General features: G+C 45.5%; 1 protein-coding gene across 1 annotated transcript; it reads left to right on the top strand.

The window, feature by feature from the left end:
* The first annotated feature begins 16,293 nt into the window (after positions 1–16,293).
* Positions 16,294–17,460, top strand: ptafr (platelet-activating factor receptor). Its single transcript, XM_068752348.1, has one exon. The coding sequence runs from the start codon at positions 16,294–16,296 to the stop codon at positions 17,458–17,460; it is 1,167 nt and encodes a 388-aa protein (XP_068608449.1).
* Positions 17,461–21,379: the final 3,919 nt, after the last annotated feature.

Genomic DNA, 21,379 nt, shown 5'->3' with positions numbered 1-21,379 from the left:
ACTGCAGCAGGAATGCAGCACAGGATGGAGGATGGAGGGAGGCAGAGAGCAGGGGAGGGTAGAAGAATGAAGGCATATGTCTGGAGAGAGAGAGAGAGCAGGAGCAGAATCAGCTGAGCAGGCAAAAAAGCAGTGCGATCCCAGGTGGAGCGACAAAAGAACGCCACCGTGAACCGTCACGACACCCTCGTTTTAAAAATCAATCAGATTCTAGGGTACTCAATCGATCTGCGAGAAGCTCCCAACGCCTTTAAAATGAATTCTCATCTCAAGATAAGATAAGATTCGAGATTTGTCTTTTCTGCGCAGACATAACCGATAGCCACCTTTAAATATAAGGACATGACAGGGCGCTGGTGATAGAAGCTCCTTTTCCTGCTTCGCTGCTGGATGACATGGTTTCTGTTCGAGATGAATTCAGCACAAGCAGGATGTGAACAAGCATCCGGAATAATAAACGCATGCAAATGTGGCTCTGGGAAGACGCACAAAACACGCCTTGGCTACATATTGACCTTGGGACTCCAGTGTGAACAGACAGCACGGTAAATACTGGTACGACAGACGTGCTCCGCCGGCGGCGATTAACCTATGCCACATGATCGCATCCCCATGAAGGGTCATACGTGTGATACACAAGATAAAGCATACAATACACAGTACAGTATATATACTGGATATCTGTGCGCCACTCTGTGACTACAGCTACAAGAAAGGAAGTGTGGCGCCGGTGTTTGCACCCAAAAGGAAACACACACACACACACGAAATATCAGAGGAGGGGGCGGAAGAGGGCCGGGAGGTGATCTAGAGCAGAAGAATAGAGCGGGAAGAGAGGAAAAAGAATCAATAATAGTCATGTGACTCTCTCTGATGCTCTCAAATAGCAGGAACAGGAAACTCCGGGTGTGAGAAAGTACTTCTTGTTCGTCTCGGTTCTTTCTTAATATCACAAAGAGGCGGCTAAATAAAAATGAATCATTCAATCTGTTGGGAAATGGACCGAAGCGCCAGTCAGGACTTACATTTCAGATTTTCATCCTTCAGTCGGAAGCTCCTTTTCCAAAGTGTCCATCCTGGGAAAACAAAAAGAAACACCAGGATGAGTAAAACTGGACTCGCATGTCGTCTCAGCATCAGGACACACAGACACACACTTCCTGCCATCTAGCAGCATCATTATGCTTTGGCAGACCCACAATGCCCTCAGTGTAGGGGAGGTCGTTAGCAGACAAGCTAACGGGCTACGGACGAGCTAACTGCTCAGATATGGAGCACAGTCAGAGGATCATGCATGAGCAGACAAGCGGCGCTTGGCAGCGGCAACAGAAGGCCCCATTCACTTCACACACACAAACACCCTCATCATAATCATCTTAGTGGGCCCTCATCTGCTTCAAAACATGTGCATGGCTACACACACACACACACACACACACAGCATTCCACTACAGTAGCATTCCATATGTTTGGTTAAGCAGAGAATCCAGATTTAAGACTGGAGTCTGGACTGAATTTAAAGGATGAAGGGTTGGGGTGTGTGTGCGTGGGGGGGGGGGGGGGGGGGATGTTAAGGACAAATATAACATTCCAATGAACTGTAAGAAGCAAGAAATCCCGCTGGTACCCGAAATATACAACATACTGCACAGTATGAGTGGAGACGAGCCATCCTTTATGCCAAGATGTGCACAAAACAAAAAGGTAAACTGGAGCATATTCGCTTTCCAATCATCCAGATATCTGCTAATTCTCACATCTAAGCAACTGGAAGTAAAAGAAACCAAAAAAGGATACAAATAAATAAATAAAGCATTAAAATAACTGCTGTCTTTCATGTTGGATGGATCATCTATTTTTCTCCAAGGGGTATGAAATAATGAAATAAACTCGGGCGGCTCAAGTGTACTCTTGTAGCTCTGATCCACGTCGGACGCTGCCGACTGGCAGAAAGAATCCAGACATCTCCTCTTCCCAGGAAGGATGAAGCCCCGCTGCGTCTCCCGAAGCACCGTCGTGTTAAATTTACGAGTTCAGGAGCGTGACACACGGCACACAGGTTCCGCTGCAACATCCGTCATCGTCCCGCAACACAAAGCTTCTACGACTCAGTAAATCTAGCATGTAATTCCCCATTCAAAGTATTTTTGGGGGGGTTTGGGGGGAGCACTGCACGATCAATAAACGAAGATTTAATGACCGTGTAATAAACAGCGGACAGAGTCACAGCTAGTCGTTCATCCAGACCGGCCAGGACAGCTGTCGCCCGCTCATCCCTCGCTCCCACTCTCACACAAAAGCATATCAGGGGGAGGAAGGCTAATCACACAACTCGCCCCCGAATCAACAGTTGTCATCTCATCTCACAACTATTTATCCCAAAGAAGGAGTTATTTCCGGGTCATCCGAAGGCCGAAATCAAGCAATGGATGACGAGTGTGTGGACAATCCAACAACAGACATACAGCAGTAAAAAAAAAGTTAGTTTAAAAAAAAAACATTCCTATAATGTGAGGAAACCAGAGAATAGGTTTCCTCACATTCAACAAGGTGGAAAATATCTGGCATCCATTGAAGTGGATGCATTCAAATGCAGCGTGGAAAAAAGGCGTGTCAAAAGAAATCGTGTCAGGTAGAAACAAGGGAGCATGAAAGACGGAGGGGAGAAGAGAGATACAGGTCTCGTTTGCATGGGAGCCCATTTCCTGTGTGTGATTATCAGAGGAGTGTGTGTGTGTGTGTGTGTGTGTGTGTGTGTGTGTGTCGGTGGCAGTGAGGGGTCCGGCGTTGTTTTGTCTGCTCACAGAGGAAAGGAATGCCCAAATCAAACACGGTGAACAGGACGCCTGGAGAGAGGAGGAAAACGCCGATGCCCTTTTTTTTTTTACACAGAGAACATAAAAAGTCACCAGAACGAACTCACGAAAGAAAAGAGGGAACGTCAGAGGATGGACAGAGGTGGATTTTTCATTCCCTGCTTCTGTAGACTACAAACGACATTCCGCCCTGTGCTCATTGCATTCCAGCCAAGCGGCAAAATGGAGGAGGAATGTTTTGTGCGAGCTGACGAGCTGTCAGACGGATAACAATTATCCTCTTAAACTTCGCCGTGAACCTGCAGAACCCGTCCTGACTTTCAAAGACCGGTGGCGCTCCCAGCCCTCCCCTCTTCCACCAACGACAGCCGAGGCCTTTCACACGCACTCCTGCTGACTATGCAGAGTAGCGTGGACTCGTTGGCATTTACGCAACATCACGACAACACGACATCAACGCACGTCGCAGAACACGCCTGAAGAGAATGCAAAATGCAAGCGGGCTTTCAAACAGACTATTTTATCTAGACCGGGTTTACCTCCAGATCCCGATTACATGCCGTGCTAGAATTTACCCAGACAGGTTTGCAAGAGCCAAACTTCTGCCCCTGGTGATACTGGAATCCGGATTAAGGCCCTTTATTAATTTACAGCAGGACAAGACTGCCGTTTCCCAGTCTCAAAGTTCAGTTTGGAATCACTTCCCTGTGCTGTGCGAGCTGGACCCTGCCCAGGCAGCGCCGGGCCGTTCCTGGAGTGGCGGAGCAGAATTGATGTGGCCGCTATTGTTTCCTTTTAAGGTCAAATGTGCCGTCAGTGCGAGGTAAAAACGGAGGAGCAGGAGCAGCTGGCTGGCAGGAGAGATAAAACTAATTTAGCTGCATTCTTCGGCTCAGTCCACACCTACAGAGTGAAAGAGGAAAGGGAGGCAGGGGAAACCGATGCCGTGACTGAGAGCCGAAGAGGATTTAAGACAAGAAGCGATGGGAGAAGGAACCGGAGGTAAAACGGGAAGAGTTATAAGAAGCTTAGATGGAGAGAGAAATGAAAAGGAGGTAAAAACTAAAGCCGGCGTGGATGTCCAAGTGGGTGGGCGTCTGCGTTTGCCACGGGGCTCTGGTGTGGCCTCGTTTGCCCTGGTAGTCAAAACACACAACCATGTGTGTGTTTGTCAAGGCCGCGAGAGGAGGGGATACACTGATATACATACATGCAAGCATGTCCGACCGCACAGAACGGTCTGAGAAACAGTGTTCCAAATGCGCCTGAGCAGCAAACGCAGAGTCGAGGTGTGGGCTTAACGTTGCAGCTGAAAGAAGAGGTGGTCCCGGCTTCAGGAAAGGAGGAGCCGGCCGAAGGTTGGAGGATAAAATATGCCTGGTATTCCCAAAATGCTCCGCAGCACACAAATAAACCACTCAGGAGTGTTTAATATTCCTCTGAGGTTCCTCCATGTCCACATGGGTACCTTTTTTTTTACTAAAGCCAGAGCAAAATAGAACCGAAGCAGTGAAAAGGGAAGAATGGCTACCGGAAACTAGCCCGGAAGTCGGGGTCTGGACAAACTAATGTCAAGCTTGCTAATGCATGGACAGATGGACGGACGATGGAGGGGATGCAACAAAGATATCAGCTGCAAAGGGCTCGCTGAAGGAAGCAAAGAACGGTCAAAAGACCAGAGACACGAAGTCAAGCAGAAACGAAACAGACGAGGACGGGAAGCGAGCGATGGGCAGGCCACCGTGGAGTCCGAGCATTCCTCTCTCTGAGAACATGTATATTTTCTGATCACAAGAAAAATAATCTACAGAAGGAATTTAATTTTGAGAGCCGCCCTGTAGATCCTAGGATTAGAGCAGGTCAGACAGGAGTCTGCGTATCCCCGTTACAGTCGAGGCAGCGGGAATACGGCGATCCAGGGCCGGACTGCCGGCGTCACGAATGAATCCTAACCCTAATCCAACAAGTCAGAGTTCCACTACACAATCTTTGTTGTTGCTGTTACGTTCCTCTGGTGACGGGAACTCCAACGTCGAGCACAAAGCCTCCACGAGAAGCTCGAATTTGAAGGACGGGCAACATTCCCAAGATTTTTTTGCTCATCCGCCATTTTAACGATGTGGTGGGATTTTTGTTTATACCGTTAAAGTCTGCCACAGGTGTTGGTTTGAGTCGAGATTTATTGACTCGCATCGCTTCCATGCTCCCCTGAGGCCTCCGCTCTTTGAGCATCTGCTTTTGTAGCAATCCCTTTTGCATCTCCTTTAATTTGCCTCATTTGAGGCGGTTGCCTCGTCCGCGACTTCCGACCAGGATCAAAACACGGGAGACTTGAGATGTGACGGAACACGAGACAGACCGCGGGGCTTTTATGTCGTCTCTTTGGGCCTCACCCAGAAACAGACGCAATCAATGCCATTTTCAAAAAGTTTCAGAGATAAAAAGGACGAAACGTGGAAAGTTTTGCTCATCGGGCAAACATCTGTTCGCTGGAGACCTCGCGATGAACCCGCTGGACCGGTGTCGCCACGGCGATCTCCTGCCAGCCGCCGTCACATCAGTCAGCAGCCCGTCTGACTGCAAATAACAGGCTGAGGCTTTAGAAATTCTAGGGGACAGAAGCTGTAACCGTAATGCTGCAGAGGAGAGGTTGAAAAAGACATATTACTCCGTGCATATAAAACACTTCCCAATTGTAGCGATGGTACCCAAGACATACAAACCCCGCTGCTGGCTGAAGGACTTTGGCTCGACACATTTAGCCTTTTCTGGATTTGCGGAGGCTGTGGACTCGATGGAGGTTTGCACATCTGTGTGAATTTGTAGGTGGCATCGTGTGGGATTCTTTTAAGCTCCAGCCGAGCAAGGCATGTGTAGTCTACTCCGTCCTCCACAGCCAGCGTCGCTGGCCTGACGGGACGCGTGATGTTCACGTTACACCAAACCCGCACCTCTTGATCTTCTTCCGTCTGGCTGCTCAGTCAGATCGAGGAGGAAGAAAGCATTTTGAACCAGACTGGAATGGCTCCTGAAATATGCCAAATATGCCCCTGACCCCCGCCCTCCTATTCCTGAAGATGTAGGGCTGCCCCCCCCCCCCCACACCCCACCCCCCCCAAACCACGCAGCACTAAATACTTTAGATCACAGATGACCCACTCCCACAGAAAAAAGCTTTAGGACATTAATAACACGAGTTTCCACCCAGCTGACCCAGACATGCCTTTTAGGGGTAAGCGGTTTAGATTTCTCTTTTCATTAACTTCCAAAAATACCCCTGGACCAGGCAGGGCAAGGGGGGAGTGACAGGAATAGGGAGGTGGGAAGGGGAGGGTCTCGACTTTAGAGAGGCGAGATAACAATCGCAAGGGGAGAGGGGAAATATTGACCTGTACAGGAGAACAGCTAAAAAAATAAATGCGGCTGAGGAATTTACAAGAAATGTCTTTAACTTCAGTTCTCCTCCGCCTTACACCATCCCCCCCCCCTCCCTCCGCCCAGTCTCCCGCCTCGCTGTTCCTCCCACATGCTTTTGAAGTCAGTTTTCCCCTTACACTTCTTTCCACTTTTCTTCCAGGATCGACAAGGTAGCCATTTTTGGTAAAAAAAAAAAAAGCAACAGAACAAGAGCACCGGGGTCTGTAAAACAACTTAATGGAGGCTGAAACATCCAACAGAAACTTCAATCCCACGCAAGCACCGGCTGGAAAGAAGGCAAATCCCAAACTGAAGAGAAGGCGATGGTTCCAGGTCAACCATACAGCGCATGCATGTAAAACACAAACATGTGGACTGGCCCACATTGAGTGATCCAAACTGCAGCCATGTGGGGGCAGCCGGGCTGCAGATTAAACATTAGACGCCTTGTCATATCAGGGTATACCGAAATGCACACAAATACAAACTCAGCAGGAGTCCTGAAGGAGCAGGATTCAAATAAAGCGACATTACGCGTGGAAGGGAGTGGGTGTCAGAGAAATAAACAGCTGGATTCCAGACAGGAATCATTATTTACATCCAGGAATCTAAAAATCGGCCATTACTGTCTGAGACGCTCAAACTTCAAAAGGTGACTCACGCGGGAAAGCTTTGAGTCAAGTCTGAAGGCTGAATTAACTCACCGACATTTAGTGGAAACAGAAGTGGAAGCGGCGGCAAAAATGAACAAACATGCAAACAATTAATTAAAAAGTGCCCTAAATAAAATTCATTACACTCATCACTTCTAAAGACGAGGTGTAAACTATGTCTCTGCTCCCGTGTGACCAACAATGACGGGAAAGCCAGAAAACAGGAAGCGTCCGTGCTGATAATTCCACCAAGCATTTGTACCTTATGCTACGCTCGCCTTTATCCTCTCAGTTGGAATGCCATTATAAAGACAGATCAATTGTAATGACCAGAAGAATGTGCAATAAAAAGGAAAAGGATGCATCATTCAGATGCAGCTGTCGGGAGGGAGCAGCGCTCCGATATGGGATCTGATGAAAGAAAAATGTGCTGCAAGATATCCTCAGATCCTAACTTCATGATTCACTCGGAGTTTCGGGGACTTTTTTCTAGAGGGATCAAATATAAAAGGGCAGGATGCAGCGATTTCTGAAATGCATTCTGTGACTACCTGAGGCAGGAAATGACACAGATGGTCCTCACGTACCGACGTACTCATTTAACAACGACTCGGGCTTTCTGAAATTTAAGAGTCCGTGTTTATTGACAAGAAATCACTTTTACGACAAGCAGAATGTACTTTTTTGTTCCCCACTTTCATGTCCATTTTATCTGCCTTCTGGGTTACGGGTGTCGCTGGAGCCTATCCCAGCTTTTATATGAGCGAGAGGCGGGAAATAAACCGGAAGCGTCGCCAGCGCGTGGCGGGGTAGAGGGATCAATCGATGACAAAATAATTTAGAGCATCTGGAATGAGGAGGGCAAACGCGCTTCAAGGTCACCAAAGCGGAGGATTCTTTCACACGCATGCAGAAGTTGCGTGAAACGAATGCACACGTCTGTATCCAGGGGGGGGGGTGCACTCCCGCCCGCAACCCGATGAGCGATCGACACTCTCAGACCCTCGTATCTGACGACGGATCAACGTGGCTGACAACATCACTCGGGGGGGGGGGGAGTGCTTTGGCATGCACAGACAGCAAAGTCACGTATGCACGAAAGGTTCAAGTAGCGTGAACTCCAGCTGAAACCAGAGCCCTCCCTCCCTCCCTCGTCTCTGGGCGGCCACCGGTATGGAAAGCTGGCAGGGAGGAGAGGAGAGGGAGAACCCAAAGAGGAGGTGATGATGGAGAAAGGAGATCTTTACTGTAAAGAAATAAATACAAAAGTTCCTTGGTAAATGAAACCCTTTACCACTTGACTGACGGATTAAACAGCCATTTGGGCTCTTTCCATCTCCATTAAACAGACACTCCAGAGACACTCGCTCTCATTTCAAAAGACACAGCGTCTTTATGGCATCAAGCCATCCATCTTCCTGCAGGTCTGCTAACAGACAGCATCTCCAGCTGCTCTGCGGATCGTCGGCATCGGCCTCCGTCCCGGATACTGAGCCCATTATTGCGTTATCACAAAACACACACACACACACACACAGACACACACACAGCCTCACAAAAGAGACAGACCGCTCGGCTGTGTGTGGGCTTTAATACCAGACCATGATTCATCTGTACTATTTAAAGCAGGCCCGGGGTCTTCCACTAAAAATAACTCACACCAGGTTCTGTCTGGGCCAAACGTCACAGAAGCCTTTTTGTCCTTTCCCATTTCACATCCGGTCGCATCGTGTGACGTCAACACCCACCCGTTGCAGCATGACACTGATGTGACAGTCCTGTGCTAACAGAAGGGGCTATGCGTGTGAACCTTGTTGGGCGACGTGACGGTAAAACAACCGCCGACGGGCTGGGTCCGACATTCCCGGTGGTTTGATTCTCCCAGGCAGAAAATCGCAATATTTTAATTTAATCCCCCGAGCAGTCATTCAGCCATTCCATAATCCCCAGGTTCAGTGCTTAGTCTGATAATTACCCTTATTGGACAGCCATAATGATTAGTCTCTGGTTTCACCCAAACAGTGGAGGCCGTTTCACCGGGCGGTCGTTCTGCAGAGTGGGAAACCAATCATGCGTGGCTCAGCCCGGGTTATAAAAGAAGAGAGAGGGGTATGATTAGTCTTTGCTCCCGGATGGGAGGAACGGCTCAAACTCCATCTTTGCGTAACTTTCACTCATCGGCATCGAGATCTCTTTAAATATCACAGAAGCATCAACGTTGATGATTAGCTCCGAGCCATCATACTCAGTTACCGGGATGTGCAAGTCAAAAGGGATGCATCCACTCGGAATGATCCGTTCCCGGGGCCAACGCAAACCAAACGCAGCCTGGGAAATAACTCCCCAAGACTGTAAACGCACGAATCAAGCAGTAATCAGAGAAAACGTAGACGTCCCGCTCATCACTCCCGTTTAACTTTCCTTTTACATTTCTCACAACATTTCCAAACTGACAGCATGAATTGCAGACACCCCCCCCGAAAATACCGTAGGAAACACTTTTCTCCTCTACACTGCCGTGACAAGCAGCCATGCATGTGTCTGAGCAGGCAGAAAGCGGCTTCGGGGCGGCAAACGATGGCAGCTCAACTGGCATAATCCACAGCTGGCTGGGAGGCCGAGACTTACTGGCAAAGTCAGACATTTTTTTTTGGTCTCCTTCATGTCTGAGACAGGTCAAGGCAGGTCCCCCCCAATCGCCTCCCCTCCCCGGCTCCTCTTTGGGGGCCTCACCTGGCAGATTAGTATTCCTAAACTACAGCTACAACTTTTTGCTTTTCACACACACACACACACTCTCCCTTTAACATTTGGGTGAAGAAACACAGGCCACGTATTGTTTAGACTACTGGTGCCATACATGCATGTGTAGCTTTTACACATTCCACCTCATGGGGAGGATAACAAACATACAAAAACGTTCAAAATGAACAGCATGCTCTTTTTGGACTATTTGTTGGCACGAGCAATCAAAGCGAGGCTGTCGCTTCTGATCAGGAGTTGATTTTTTGATGTGACGACTTCAATTAATGTGAAACATTTTTGTAAAATATCTGTCAAGGTCGCTTTTTGTGGTCGAAAGTAGCAGAAATATTAAAGTCAAATGAACACAGACGATTCATTGATCCTAACATCCTTTGCGTTATTCCTTGATTAATTAATGATGCAAGTATAAATTAACCTTTCAATTTTCAATGCAACGCTAATTGACTTTTATGTCATCCACCCAGAAAACTGACCTCCGTACTCGGATCATGTGCACGATCGATTTATGATGGCAGTTTCACATTTGCTACATTTAGTGATCAAGCTTTCATTCTTATCCAGAATCAATATCGTTGCAATTTTAAAGTCAAATTGCAACGATAATGAAAATGCATCAATTTCATTAGTGCCCACCTCCGGACTGGCTATGTTATGTTGCTCTGATGTAATAACAACAACAGAATATATCTCATTGCAACAGACAATATTACTTTGGGCTTTTGCAAACTTCAGTTAATCCGCTGCTTCGGTATTTCAAACTGCACCTTCCTGGGGCACCAGTACTTCATTCCGGGGGGCTTATGCCCCCACGAAGGGCGGTTCTAGGAGCGCCTCTGCTTCACCCCCATGTTCTGGACGACACAACAAACCGTGATGTTCGTTCAAGCGGCAGCCTGCGTGGAAAAGGCCTGGTGGAAGTGCGCAGACAGAACCGGAACGCAAACACGGAACACGCAGCCGAACGCGCTCTGCGACAAACGCTGCGTCGCGTCCACGAAACGCGCCGGACATGATAAAAAAAAGCACCCAGCAGTGGACGAGGAGGAGGAGGAGGAGGAGGCAGAGGAAGAGCAGGTTTGAAAACTTGCCGCAGTCCCAACTCGAGAAGCCGCTGCGTGGATCCTTCAACGCGTAAAGTGGAACTTTACCTTTAATTGGTCCGCCGCCGGGCCCCCACAACGCTTTTACATCCACAACTTCACAACGGCTTCAACTCATGCGGAGTCGCTGCGGCGGCGGAGACAAGTTCATCCGCATATCCTCGGAGCGACCGGAGGCTTGGAGGAGGCGGATGGGAATGCGCGGTTTGGGTTTCCACCGTCCCTAAAGCGCACTCGTCGGTTCTTTCCACTCGGATGTTCCCCTCCCTTGCTCGGCTGAGATCAAACCATCGCATTCCATCGCGTCCTTAACAATGAAAGAAGGTGGGCTTTCCTTCTCTGCAGCCGGAGGACCCTCCCCCCCCGGGATGACTCTGCCCGGCCTGACCGCAGAGAGCACGCCCTTCCCGGCTGCGAGGTCCCGCCTCCCTTCGCTCCACATCCCGGGTCTGGCCGGTGAAGAGGAGTCCTCAATGCAGGCGCGCAAACTTTACGCGCATCTTTCTGTGCAGACACAACCTCCCCAGCAATATGATTTATTGCTTTATTGTACAATAATGTCCACAGTTACACAACAGTATATGTAGTATAGTAAGTTATATATGTATGTACAAGTAGAATTAAATACAACATGTTACACTTCACACTCAATATATATCAATGTTACAGTCAAAGTGAGCTAAAGAGGTGAAAATGTTCCAAATATGAATTTATTTTCCAGTAGCATGCGTCTCAAAAGCTCATTAAGATGGGCTGAATAGGATTTATGCCTCTGAGAACTATATATATGTTTCGCTAGAAGCAGCACAAATGTGTAGAAGCCCTTGAAAATGACACGTAAACTACTTCAGACCCTTCTCAAGACTCAAGTGGTTTCAGTAAAAATGATTAAAACTCTCAAGCTCAATTTCAGCCCAAAGTGAACAATGCAGGAAAATACAATATATATCTTTGCAAAACATTTCAACAATAAACCAATAAAAGATTAAATACAACAGAACAATAAACAAACTATTACAAGAGGGTATAATGACACTATTTTTGGGACTGTCTCTGTTGTATTGTCAAAAATGCTACTCAAGAAACACATCGGCAGCACATTCCTGAGCTCCGTGAAAGGGAACAATTCCGTTATTGGATGTTAACAGCCTCCAGGACGCCACCGCAGGAAATCCAGGTGTATGTGAATACACGTCAGGTATGTTTCTTAATGCATCTTAGAGACACAGCAGCTGTAGAATATGAGCGTGTTCCTCATTTTCCAGAGTTGCTAGTCTGTTCTAGACATTAAAACAACTCTTGATCTACGACGAAGCAAAGCACGACAATCCCTTTGGGAAATATAAAGAGTGAGTTGGGATATGGATACAGACAGACATGGAAGATACCTCTTTTTTTTATGTGTCGTTCTTGTCTCGTGGGAACCCCAGACGGCTGACTCATGCGCAGAAAACATCTTATCATTTTTGAGAACCGCCTTCATGAATCAAATTTTATGAATGAAAATGCACGACGAATGAAAATGTTCTGTTTCAATTTTTTCCTTCCAGCAAACTAATCTCCAATAATCCTGTGTAGATTACCAAAATTTAGAATCAAGTTTTGACGTGGGGACTTTATGTCTTAGTTCGGAAATACTCAGGATACCATGCAAGAGTGGGAAAGAGCTTCAAATCCTTTGATTCGGATACAAAATAACATGTCCTGTATTATACTGAGGTACAGATGCCTCGGCCTGTCTAGCTCACCCTTTTATGTCCCTCTCTTTCTCACTGCAGGGGGGGGCATTCCTCAAAAATCAGACTCTGGCATGCTGTAAACCTGCCAAGGAAAAAAAAAAAAGAGAGAGAGAGAGACACCTACTCCCTCTGATGCGGCTGGAACCCTCTGCCAGACAAGGCGGGCAGCCGAGCACAACCTGTAATCAGTTCTCAGCCTCATGTTTGATCCCCGTTCTTCATCACGAGTGGCCTGAGCGTGCAGCCGCATCCGAGCCTTCCACAAAACAAGCTGCAAAGGCCGTTTCATGTCATCCAGACGCTGTGAATCAAGCAGAGGTTAAAAGGCAACTGTAAAAATGGTGTTAATGATCCCAGAAGAGCTCCGCGCAGGCAGGTCCCACCCTTCCTGCCTCCCCGAGGAACCCGGGACGCCGACCTCCGATGATAGCTCCTCCACAACGCTCAAATTGTGACTCAGTTTGGTCAGTTTATTGCTGTGTGGACATAGTGGGGGTAGTTAGCATCCAAATAGGGAGATCGTTCTCTCAGAGTGGGTGGAGAACAAACAGAGTTGAAATATAGTGTTAAATATTTTTGATTAAATGCATGAGATTAACAGCAACTCAACTCCGAATGAATGATCTGCTGGGTGAACTACAGATAGCGAGCAGCTAGTTTAATGTGTGACTCAGCCAGTTTTCAGTCATAATGAAAGATCATAATGAAAGATTTAACCCCCAAACAAACATGTGCTAGGAAGTATGCTAACACTTAGCAATGCATTCATTCAGCATCATGTTGTGAGAATGTTTAAGATGTCTCTTTTTAAAAAAAAACATTAACATGGAATATTTAATCACTTGCTAAAATGATTATACGTCCAGCACCGTGCTTTAGAACCAAACCACATCTCACATGAGCTGCTCTTCTTTTTCGTTGCTGGGATAAATCGCAACTCATTTGCTGTGGAATCTTTTGAATCCACACCCAAATCGTGCAGCAGCATTGAGAATGTTTTTTTTTTTTTTTTTTTAAATAGTGTGTACTCAGCAATGGGAAAGAACTTCTAGCAGTCACGCAGGAACCAAACCACCAAAGAGCTCTGCTGTCCCACTGCCAAGCCATAATAACAGCAATGAGGCTGGGGAGGCTCGTTAACCTTAATCCAAGAATTATACTGTGGCACCAGAGAGAGGAGGTTGTGTCATTTGCTTGTATGTAGGAGCTGGAATTAAACGTTTACCACAGGGGGAGGCTGAGGCTGCTGTAAACCATTGCAGAAAGTGAAAGTGATAGTTGGTGTGGTTCTCAAGATTGTGCAAGGATCCTCACCTGGATTAAAATCACTTGTTTGAGAAATCCTTTTCTATTTATTAGCCTTTTCTTCCCTCTTGTGGTTAAAATGCATCGGTGCTTACTGGCTTCAGTGGCTGAAAAGAAGAAGTTTTATTCTCTGACTCTTAATGGGGCACATGAGACATTTAAATTAGACAGGTGGAGGCCTGTTACAAATTTGAGAGTATCTTCCACCCGGGAGGATGGAGTTTTCTTCATCCTTAAATATCAGTAACACATTTTTATCAATGTGACCCCAATAAAGAAAATCGTAGGCCAACTTTTTGTGTCACTTACGGTGTAGAAGTCCCAAAAACTCTGAAAGGCCAAGTGTATAAAATATAATAGACTGGGTTTTAAAGGGTTAATAATTTATAGTCAGTGACTTTTTAACCTGACGTCACTGATGAACACCAACGAAGCTGGGACTGCGTCATGACCTACAAAGCCTGCAGATGTTCCATTTAAGATGTGAAGGTGGAGACACGCTGGTCTGGAAGAGAGAAAGATACATTGTTCTGATTGAAGCAGGAAGTAAAGGAAACAATGTTGCAGGAGACTCATGGAGCCCTTTGGACCGTTTGAGCTTCACTACGGAGGAAACAAAGTAACTAAAGGAGCTGAGCTGCTGCAGAACGTTATAGATACATTCTGAGGTGTCAGAAGTAGGTCACACACACACACACACACACACACACACACACACCTACACACACACACACACCTATACACACACGTTTTACACAGTTAAAACAGCCTGGGGTTAAAATGACACCAATGAGTGCAATACTTTTTTAGCACATTGAAAACAAATCATCATGATCATTTTATGCTCAATTGTACTCATCAAATTAGGAAAAGTCATAAAAAAGTGAACTATTATTATTATTTCAGAGTCAAATTGACCCCGAGGATAACAGGAGGGGGACAGAATGACAGAATTGTCGAGTCTCTTATTTTATAAGTCCAAGGATGGACACACTCACAGCGACGATTATTTTAAGCTGAGCTGCATTGCTGGATAAAAGTTCTGAGTGCAAAAAAAACCAAAGCATGTAATCTGATATTTGTGTGAGTTGTGCAATGTTGCGGCTGGGAGAGGCAGTCAGGGATTTATCATCGATCTGAAACCGGATGCACCAGCTTGTGATTCATTTTTGAAATATTTACCTTCCACTTCTTTAGTGGTCACATAATATATCATACTACATATCAATACATTATGTTAAAGACGGAATGGGAGTTTATGGACGGGAAGCGCATTTTAGCGCGAGGACAGATTCTTATATATTCATCCTCACACTTGTGCGTGTGTGTGCGGTGTTGTATGCACCCACTTTTTTAAAGATGCGGACAGTGCACTGCGCACCAGGGTGTCCCTCAGAATGAAAACAAGTGATCAGGGCATATTAATGACGTTAATTAAAAAACAAACAAACATAAGTATTGATCATCATTCAGGTTGACAGTCACAAACCGTGACTCTCCAAGATGACTTGTCTTATTGGACCGGAGATGAGTTGTTTATTTCCCCTCTCATGATCCAAGTAGCTCCTGTTGCGATAATAGATAGAAGATAGAAAGCCTTTATTGTCCTTGCATAGTGGCTACACAATGAGATTAGGAATTAGGAGATTAGGAATTAGGAGATTAATGACTTCATATCATCGCGATGCGAGGCAATGGAATTAATTCCTTCAAATATTCGATAATTGATTTCTAGCTGCAACCTGAAGAAAAACAGGCCTCAGACCTGTTGAGACCTCCCTGTCTGAGCAGACGAGCCGTGAAACTCCAATATTGCTTCAAAGTGGGCATCTTTTCTCATTTTGACAATCAGGAACCAACGCGCCCGAGACAGGGATGTGCCGGTTTGCGTCACGTGGGGGTTTCCCTGCAAGAAGGTTACCTCCTTCTTCATTTTGAGCACACACACCCACACCCACAAACATATATATGGTAGTTGTGCAGCTGCTGAGGTTTTATTCTGTGACTTGTTAGAGAAGAAGAAGCATTCTGGTAGGTAGACAATGTTCTCAGACTGAGGCTGGTTCATCAGATTGAATATTAGCGCTCTATTAATACTAATCAGACTCATTGTTTGTTTGTTTTTTGCTCGAGGCTGGGACACTGTATGAATAGTAAAACATGATGTTAGAGCTTTGTGAATCTTTTTTTGTCTTTTTAATAGCTGTTAAAGTTGTACGAGTTGGGGTGAGGCAACAAAGGAAGGGTGAAGTTGAAGTGTCATACTTCACATGCAAACCAGTTGACTGGTAACGATTGATAGTGAAGTGCAGGCGTGTAAGTCACCCGGTTGTGAACCAGCTGTCGAGTAATCTGCAAGTAATTGCTTTTTGTTTTCCTATTTTAAACAGTGTCCCGGTTTCTTCACAGTTAGGGTTGTAATAAATGAGATTACGGTCTTTACGTTGTGATCACATTTTAGACTGATGCTGATGTGTTTTTTCTCAAACAGACAGAAATGCGGGCCTCAATGACGGGGAACGTTTCCATGAAAGGAACTGGTGGTCTAGGTGCATCGGCTATGAATGAGGCAGGCTTCCTGGACTCAGAATTTCGTTATGTCCTCTTTCCTGTCATCTATGGCATCATCTTCATCCTGGGCCTTTTCGCTAACGTCTACGTACTTTTTGTCTTGCGTTGGCTGCGTGAGGCTAAGGCCATGGGCGAAATCCGAATCTACATGACAAACCTGACCATCGCTGATCTCCTTTTTGTGTGCGCCCTTCCCTTTTGGATTGGCTATTACAGTCGCCACGGTAACTGGATCTACGCCGACTTCATGTGTCGGCTGACTGGCTCCTTCTTCTTTATCAACACCTACTGCTCCATCCTCTTCCTCGGAGCCATCAGCGTCAACCGGTACTGGGCCGTCACCAAGCCTCTGGATGCGGCCTCATCCGACCACAGACGCCGTGGGATCATCGTGAGTGTTGCCATTTGGGCGTTGACCATAGCGATGGCTGTTCCTCATCTGATAGTCTCAGGGATCAACACCGATGAAAACAACGTCACCCGTTGTTTCGAGGGGTACCAGAATGAGACTGATTCAGAGAAGACAATGGTGGCCACCACGCATTTTACAATAATTGGATTATTTTTTGTCGTCTTTTTTCTTGTTGTGATATGTAATTCCCTCATTGCTCGAGCATTACTGTCTGAAAAACCTGTGGGAGAATTGCACCCTGATCAGGCTGTATCGGTAAGGTCCAACAGATCGTCGATGCCTGAAAGGTCCAGGGCTGTGAAGCACAGGGCTCTGCAGATGTTGTGGGCCGTGGTCGGGGTGTTCGTTCTCTGCTTCGTGCCCCACCATGTGATTCAAGGCCCTTGGGTGCTGGCGGTGTTGCAGATCGAGGAAGGATGGGGCCACATGGTTTGGGACCAGAGCACTCGCCAGGCACTCAACGACGCACATCAGATCACCTTGGCACTCATGGGCCTCAACTGCATTTTGGATCCAGTAGTTTATTGTTTCGCGACAAGGAAGTTTAGACGGTTCATCATTGCCCACTTGAAAAAGTTGGGAAAACGAGAGGGCTGTTCCCATACGGTCACCTCGAGCCTCTCCATGGATAGCAGGAATCACAGCCAGAGATTTCAGGAACATCTGTTTAATGCAGACTGATCTGACCGCATGTTATACATCTATAAGAACATTTCCTTGTGTTGACTGGTGAAAACTCAAACTGTGTTCTACCTGAAACTTGTGGCTTGTGTTATTTAGTAGCTCCAGATTCTTGCAGTTTTTTTACTTTGCAACAGGAACTGTCTCAGTTGCGCCAGTCTTCCTGCTCTTCCGGTCTTGTGTGTGAAAACAGAAGTTTTTCAAGCAGAAGTACAAAAAGATCTGACTGAGTATTCTGTTGGAGTTAAAAACATCAAATTCCCTGACTTGTATTGCTCTAGTATTGGACCTAGTCAACTCCTTTTGGGCATCTCATTAGATTACACTCACAGTTAAATAAGTCAATAGCGTGAGACACAAACATTCAGGGTAGACTCGCGTACAGATCTTCCCCCGTCATACTGATGGGGTTCAGATCAGTGTAGATCTGCTCAGTGCTGGCGGAATTCATGTAGAAGTCTCCGTCACCGTCCGTTTTTGGAAAACATTCCCTGGTGTGGAGAAATATGAGACGAGACGGTCGGACATAGAAAATGTCAGAACCAACTCAATCAGCATAAATGACTTTTCTTCCTGCACAGACTTACTTTGGCGGTGTTCCTGTTCCGGTGAAGCCTTTAGAGACAACAAAGAAGTCACCTACAGATCATATGCACTCAAATTCCGAGAGGAAATGGTCTTTGTTACTGATTACCATTAGCTGCAGCGTCGAGGGCGGTGTTACCAAATCTCCAATAACCCAGGACAAGAATGGCGAAGCAGATGATCAGAGCGAGGAAAGACAGGGAGAAGCCAGCTATTCCTAAATGCTGAACCACGGCTGTAAATCCAGCAGCTAACACAGAATGACAAGGGAACTTTTATTTGTATTTTCCAATATCGTTTGCTTAACAAAAATGCCATTATGGAAATGCTAATGTATAATTGTAAATTTGTCGCCAGTGACATTATTGTGTTTTAGTTAAAAAAAAAACACACCTAAGGAACTATTGCTTGATTTGACATTAAAATTGTCACAAATTTTACATTTGTATGCTTAAAAAAAGAATTATCACCGCTTGCAAAGACTATGTGTTTCAAATCTGGTTTGTTTTTTATTTTATTTTTATCTTAATAGGCTCATGAATCCTAAAAACTCTTTAGGCTTAAACTTAAATTAAAATTCAAGGTAAAGGTTTGAACATTTTGATATGAGAACACAGAATAGGGAAAACACGTTGAAAGCCTACATCACACTTCTATAGCAGTTTAAACGTCAACTTGAAAGCAATGTCACATTGATCATCAAGCATTAAGCTAATATAATATACATTTAATATAATATATATAGTGTATATCTTCACACAGATGTCAGTGGGACTTTAGATTCTTCATTTTTCATTTTACCTTCTGTAGTTGTAAAGTTAGTTGTTTCCTGGAAGGAAATATTACTTGAAAGAGCCGTTGCAGCCGCTAACATGCAAGAAGCAGAAATAAATGACAAATCATATTTGAACCCCACACAATTGATTCTGTTTTTACCTTCACTAATAAAAAAATATCCTTACCTGCCCTCTCATATAAAGACAACAGGAGAAACCAGCTGAACAACATGCTGTTTAGAGATGAACAAAAGTCAAATGGCATATTCACTTCAGGGTTCGGGCTAGAATGAATGGAGGCTGTAAGCACAGGTAAGGGAGGAGGAAGTGTGGGACAGGGAAACATAAAGAAACAGAAGTTTTAAGTTCCCTTTTCCAAATATAAAACCAAACAGATCTAAAATTATTGTTATCAGACAACACAGTCTTGTATAGCTCTCTGTTTGAAATAAATACAACTCTTTAGCCTTTCTAGGGTCAAAGGTCATGGTCAAAGTAAGAAATAAAACAAAATTAAACCGAAACCAAAAAAAACAACAAAGTAATCATTAGAATCATAATCAAACAATTCAGTCTGTAGCATTTAAAATCCGTCAATCGATTCATGACCTGCAGAGAAACAGCTAAACCAGACTGCACACAAATTCGGCTTTGCGATAGACCTTGCGATGATTGGTCAGCCGAAAGCAAACTGGCGTGGAAGCAAGCAATGCATGATATGTTGTACCTAAGCACCAAACGGAGCAGCACTCCTAATCTCATTGTATATCCACTATGCAACGACAATAAAGGCTTTCTACTCTATTCGATTTCTATTCTATTGTATACAAACAGTGGTCTGCGGTCGTCACTCGTCATCATATCTAAGCAAATTTATCCACCAGGTGGCAAAAAACGGAAGAAGAAAAGAAACACGGTAAATATTTAATGTTGTTTTGTGGGACATTGCTGTGACTCGGTTGATAGAACGGTTATTTGTGCGTCGGGCCCAACATGTGACCTTATAGTCACTGGTTATGACATAATGCGCCTCCTGCAGCAGCCTGGATGACACGCAGTACATCAACCTATCCAGTAGGTGGCGCGCGATACTCACATTTTCCAGTCTCTTCTGTCGGATTGAAGCCTCTCAATGCAGATTGAACAGCAGCCCGACTGATCCATAGCATGACGCTGCAGCTGCTTGGGATGAACGGCTGCACGTCAGGAGCCGACCAAGTTTATGAACCAAGGAAGAGTTGATCAGAGATTTTATTGAAGAAGATTGGAAATTACAGCAGAGATGTACAAATTATGTGTGCTTTAAAAAAAAAAAAAACGGTGATATTATTTAGTTATATCACAATTTAATTAATTCAAATTCACATAATTTTTTATTTTTCAAGGTTGATGCCCTCTAAATTAATTCTTGCTTCTGCGTGAAGCACAATAACACAGTCATTGTCAATAACATTGTGACGGCCTGCGGCTCTGAGGTGGTTTTTAGTTGATAATTTAATTGCTGTTGCCCCCATTCTGTTTGTCTTTGTTCTCTGTGGGGGGGGGGGTTACAGCCACTTTGCTGGGAGGAAAACACATCATTGTGTAGCTGAGTGGGGAAACTGTGCATCCAATCAGAGTTTCCCTCTTGGAGACAGTTGTTACTAATCCCCCAAATGAAACATGATGTGTGTGTGTGTGAGCATCATTCTTTGATTCTCTCTCGCTGCTAAATAATAAGGACATTGAGAACAGCAACGGCGGTGACACGAGCTATTGCAATAAGACAACGCAGGACAGGCGGCACTCGTCTCCAGATGGGTTCTTCCTGTGCCAGGCAGGAAATGGCACCGCGCTCCCACACCATCATATTTCATTTTAGAAGAGAACAGCAATGATCACTTCACTTCATCTTCGGCACATCCATCCCCCCCCAATGAGTTAGGAGTAAATTCACTTCAATATTTCTGCTCTCTTCTCTGCGTGGATCCCACTTGGGTTCTTGTCAACATTGGCGAGAGATACTGGCCGTTCCAACTTGCCGCAAAGCGCTTCCTCCGCCTGCTGCGGCGTCTCTCTGAGCGGAAAAGACGATTCCATCACAGCTGACCACACACACGCAGACGTGTGCAGCTGCACGGCGTGCGTGTTCATATATAAACACACTTTAACGTGCATGGAGAAAACACAAACTCTCTCTCCATCCTGACACACTAACCTTTCCATGATATTTTAATTAAAAGTTCACTGATTTGACTCATGAAGATCACTTTACTCATCCGCTGCCGAGGAGGTTTTGAACTCACTGGACCAGAGCGAACCGAGTGTAGATTCTGTGCAACATTGGAGAAGTTCTCACCCACCAGGCGGAATTTAATTCATTTGGTTGAATTATATGCTTGTTTGTTAGATGGGTCACAATATGGTGTAAAAAACAACAGCAGCAGAGTTTGGATCCCTCATCCAGAGAAAACAGACATGCAACAAATGGACAGAAATAACAACAGGGACAAGCAAAGGAGAACTCTTGAAGTGCATGTAGTGTGTGTGTGTGTGTGTGTGTGTGTGTGTGTGTGTCT

The sequence above is a fragment of the Brachionichthys hirsutus genome, chromosome 18 (genome assembly GCF_040956055.1).
Source record: "Brachionichthys hirsutus isolate HB-005 chromosome 18, CSIRO-AGI_Bhir_v1, whole genome shotgun sequence".
Classification (NCBI taxonomy): Eukaryota; Metazoa; Chordata; class Actinopteri; order Lophiiformes; family Brachionichthyidae; genus Brachionichthys; species Brachionichthys hirsutus.
Note: the sequence above shows the minus strand (reverse complement) of the source record. Positions and strands in the feature narration are given on the sequence as shown.